A 3,286-nucleotide genomic window follows, 5' to 3' on the forward strand; every position below is an offset into this window, starting at 1 on the left:
TAGCCCGAGAGCGACTGCGCGTGCACGCCCACGGGGCGGGGAGTTTGCGGCTTCCCAGCGCGCTGCCGCAGTTCTGAACACCCGTCCCTGGATTTTCCCAGGTGGCTTGTGGCAAGCCGTTGTACACAACAAACGACAGTAAACACTGCAATATCTAGCTTTTCCACAAAGAATGGTTGCTTTCCATCGTTCCCTTGCAAAGGCGGAAAGGAGAGGAAGGAGACTGAACAGATTGAAGGTTAACTGCAGATGGCGGTGTTGGCTCTTGACAGACATTACCTTCCTTGTTCTAGCCATAGCCCTGCAAGATGGGCTTCATTGTTCCCGTGAAACGACACTGACTACACAAGTAGAAATTGGGAGAGGTGAGAATGAAATTCAACATGGGTCCTGTTAATTTCCCGTATTATCTGAGAGCCCTTTCGCGGGCGAAGAGAGCAGTATTCAGAAGAGCCCACAATAACCTCAGAGCCTATGTAACTGCCCAGGACCAGTTGCTCCTGCTAGAAACAAAGGTGTAAATATCCTTGCAAAGGCCTGGGGTGTAGCTCAGGGGAAAAGCACTTGCCCGGTACACATTCCAGCTCCACTGCCTGTGCTGGGGCAGGGGTGTGCGAGGGTGAAGGGTGTGAAAGGTACTGTCAATCGTGTGGCCAATGGCTATTTTTTTGTCTATTCTATCATTACAAACTGAGATGGTCTGGGCACCCAAAAATTGCCTAGGTGTTCAAAAACATTTTTTTTCTGGAAGATTTCGCATGTTTATAAACGTGACTTACTCCCAAGGGCTGATGACCAAAATTCAACAATCCTCTTCCCTTGCGTATAAAAAACTGTGCTAGCCCCGGTGCTGAGCCTCTCTGAGCTGCTCAGTTCTGAGAGTGCAGTCTGGCTAGACTAATAAAGGTCTATTTACCAATAAGCCTGGTGTGTTCCTTCCTGGGTGACTCTCTGCTCATCGAGCTCCCGGAGCCTCACTGAGCTATAGGTCCAAGCATTTTGGAGGCCCTTTGGGCTGTTCAAGGCTCCCGGAAGTAAGGCCCTGGGTCTTGCATCCGGAGCCATCTTTGGGCTATAGGACTCAGCATCATGAAGGCCCTTTCGGCTGTTCACGCTCCTCGGAGAGGAAGTGAGACTTTAGGTCTTACATATATATTTTTGAGACAGGGTCTCACTGTGTAATTGAGACTGACCTGGAACTCACTACGTAGTCCAGATTGGTCTCGAACTCACAGCGATCCTCTTGCCTCAGCCACCCCAGTGCTGGGATTACAGGCATGTGCCCTACGCCTGCCTATAATCTTCTATTAAACCGGGGTGTGGTGGCACATGCCTATGATCCCAGCACTCTGGGAAGCTGAGGCAGGAGGATTGAGCCCCAGCCTGGGCAATTTTGGGTCCTGCTGGTCTGAAACAAACATCAACTATTTTAGAGAACTTGGGAGAAAGTGGCTGTAGGATGGAACATCTGAGTTGAAAATCCAGCGTTTCCAATTAATAGCCATGCTGAATTAGACAATTTATTTATTTATAGGCAAATTATTTGTGTTAAAGTTTCCTTACCTATAAATTGGGGAAGCAGTTGTACCTTTGTTAATGAATTCATACATGAAGTGTCAGCATATGGTAGCACTCAGTATGTTAGCTATTATTCTTGCAGCCTTAGAGGGCACACTTAGCACCCCCCACACACACCCTCTTCCTCAATACTGCTTCTAGGTCAGGTGTGTGTTTTTCTCTACTTCGTAAATTTCTTGAGAAACCTGAGCAGGGGGAAAAGACTGACTTTCTCACCTAGTTATTTATGGAGATAAAGGAGGAAAGAATTTGGGGTTGGAAATTAAGTGGTGAGAGTTGTTTTTGTGTTCTCACAGTTTTCTGAGACTGATATTATAGTTTTTGAGTTGTAGGGGTACACACTATGGACATTATGTACACAAGAATGTCGCCAGGAAAATGGAGAATTTTAAAATTACTGTTACCACTAGGACTTTACTTCACAAATGTCTTATAACTAAATTATTTTTTATCAGTACCTGTTGACCATACATAATGATCACATTCATCATAGGGAATTTGTACCTGTACATAATATATCTTAATTGTTTTTATGTCCCATTCTCTTCCCCTACCTTTAACTCTTTCATTAGTCAGGGGATTTATGTCATAGGTTCAAACATTGTGTTCTAGCTCAGGGCCTACCTTACTTTGGTTATTTTTCTTCCCAACATAATGCTTTCCCTAACCACCCTACTGCCAGCCTCCCATTACTCTCTAGCATATCATCCTTTAGATTTATTTTATGGCATATATATCATTCTATTCCCCCCCCGGGGAGGGAATAGAATGAACTCAGGACCTTGTGCTGAGGCAGGTGCTCTGCCACTGCGCTAAATCCCCGGTCCCGCATTTAATACATTCTTAAATTATCTTGTTCGTTCGTTGCCTTTTTTCCCCCCTTACCCACAACATCTTGCTTTTTTCCCTTCATTGCTACTCTTGAAGCAGATTAAAAATATATTAACTTGCAACGTTTGACTGTAATAATTTCTGGATGGTCAATACATTCACTTTTAATACATTCACACTTAAAAGTAGACAAGGTCTTAATCCCACGATATGTTTTGCAGAAACTTAGCTCCTCTCCAAGAAGTAACCATTATCAATTTCTTCATAATTTCTAATCTGTTTTACTTTATAATTTCTATGTTCTGAGAATACACGTGTGATTAGACCCTGCTCGCATACTCTTTAACTGCCTCCGGAGACCCTCTAAAATCAGGTGATTTTAATAGTTTGTGTAAGGATTTGAGATAAGGAAGTTGGGGGTGAAGCTCAGCATCCGAGAGGGCCTGACCAGAAAGAGGAAAAAAAATAAAAAAGGTTTAAACTGAGAAGCTGCCTGCCTCCTTCCTTTCTTTTCAGTAACTCCTAAGGTCGCCTGGAGAAGGAAGGCAGACACCTTTGCCTCTCAACTGCTAGTCCACAGGTAACCCAAACTCTGTAGTTCAGCAGTTTGGTTTCCGACGCCCTGGATAACGTCATCCGGCGGCGCTGGATGATTACGCAATCAGCGTCGGTAGTTCCGGCGCTCTCTGCGGGGCGGGGGGAGCAAGGAGCCGGGAGAAATTTAACTAGTGTGGCGGGGTCATGAAGAAGAGGCGGTGGTGGGAGCGAGGAGGCGGTGGTGGGGGCACGAAGCTGCTGTTGCTGCGATAGCTGCCAGGGCTGGTGTGGCCTTGTGGGGAGGGCGTAGGCCGTAGCCCTCTCGCGGGCAGTGGCCGGG

At 46.0% G+C, this 3,286-nt stretch overlaps 1 protein-coding gene across 1 annotated transcript in view; it reads right to left on the reverse strand.

Annotated features, from left to right (window-relative positions):
• The window catches only part of Serf1a (small EDRK-rich factor 1A), a 9,325-nt gene extending 6,280 nt beyond the window's left edge, over nt 1-3,045 (reverse strand). The window contains exon 1 of the mRNA XM_033762642.1: nt 3,001-3,045. Coding sequence (XP_033618533.1) covers nt 3,001-3,045 — 45 coding nt within the window. The remainder of the gene's footprint in view (nt 1-3,000) is intronic.
• Nucleotides 3,046-3,286: the final 241 nt, after the last annotated feature.

The sequence above is a fragment of the Fukomys damarensis genome, unplaced genomic scaffold, assembly GCF_012274545.1.
Source record: "Fukomys damarensis isolate Sample0158 unplaced genomic scaffold, DMR_v1.0_HiC HiC_scaffold_1, whole genome shotgun sequence".
Classification (NCBI taxonomy): domain Eukaryota; kingdom Metazoa; phylum Chordata; class Mammalia; order Rodentia; family Bathyergidae; genus Fukomys; species Fukomys damarensis.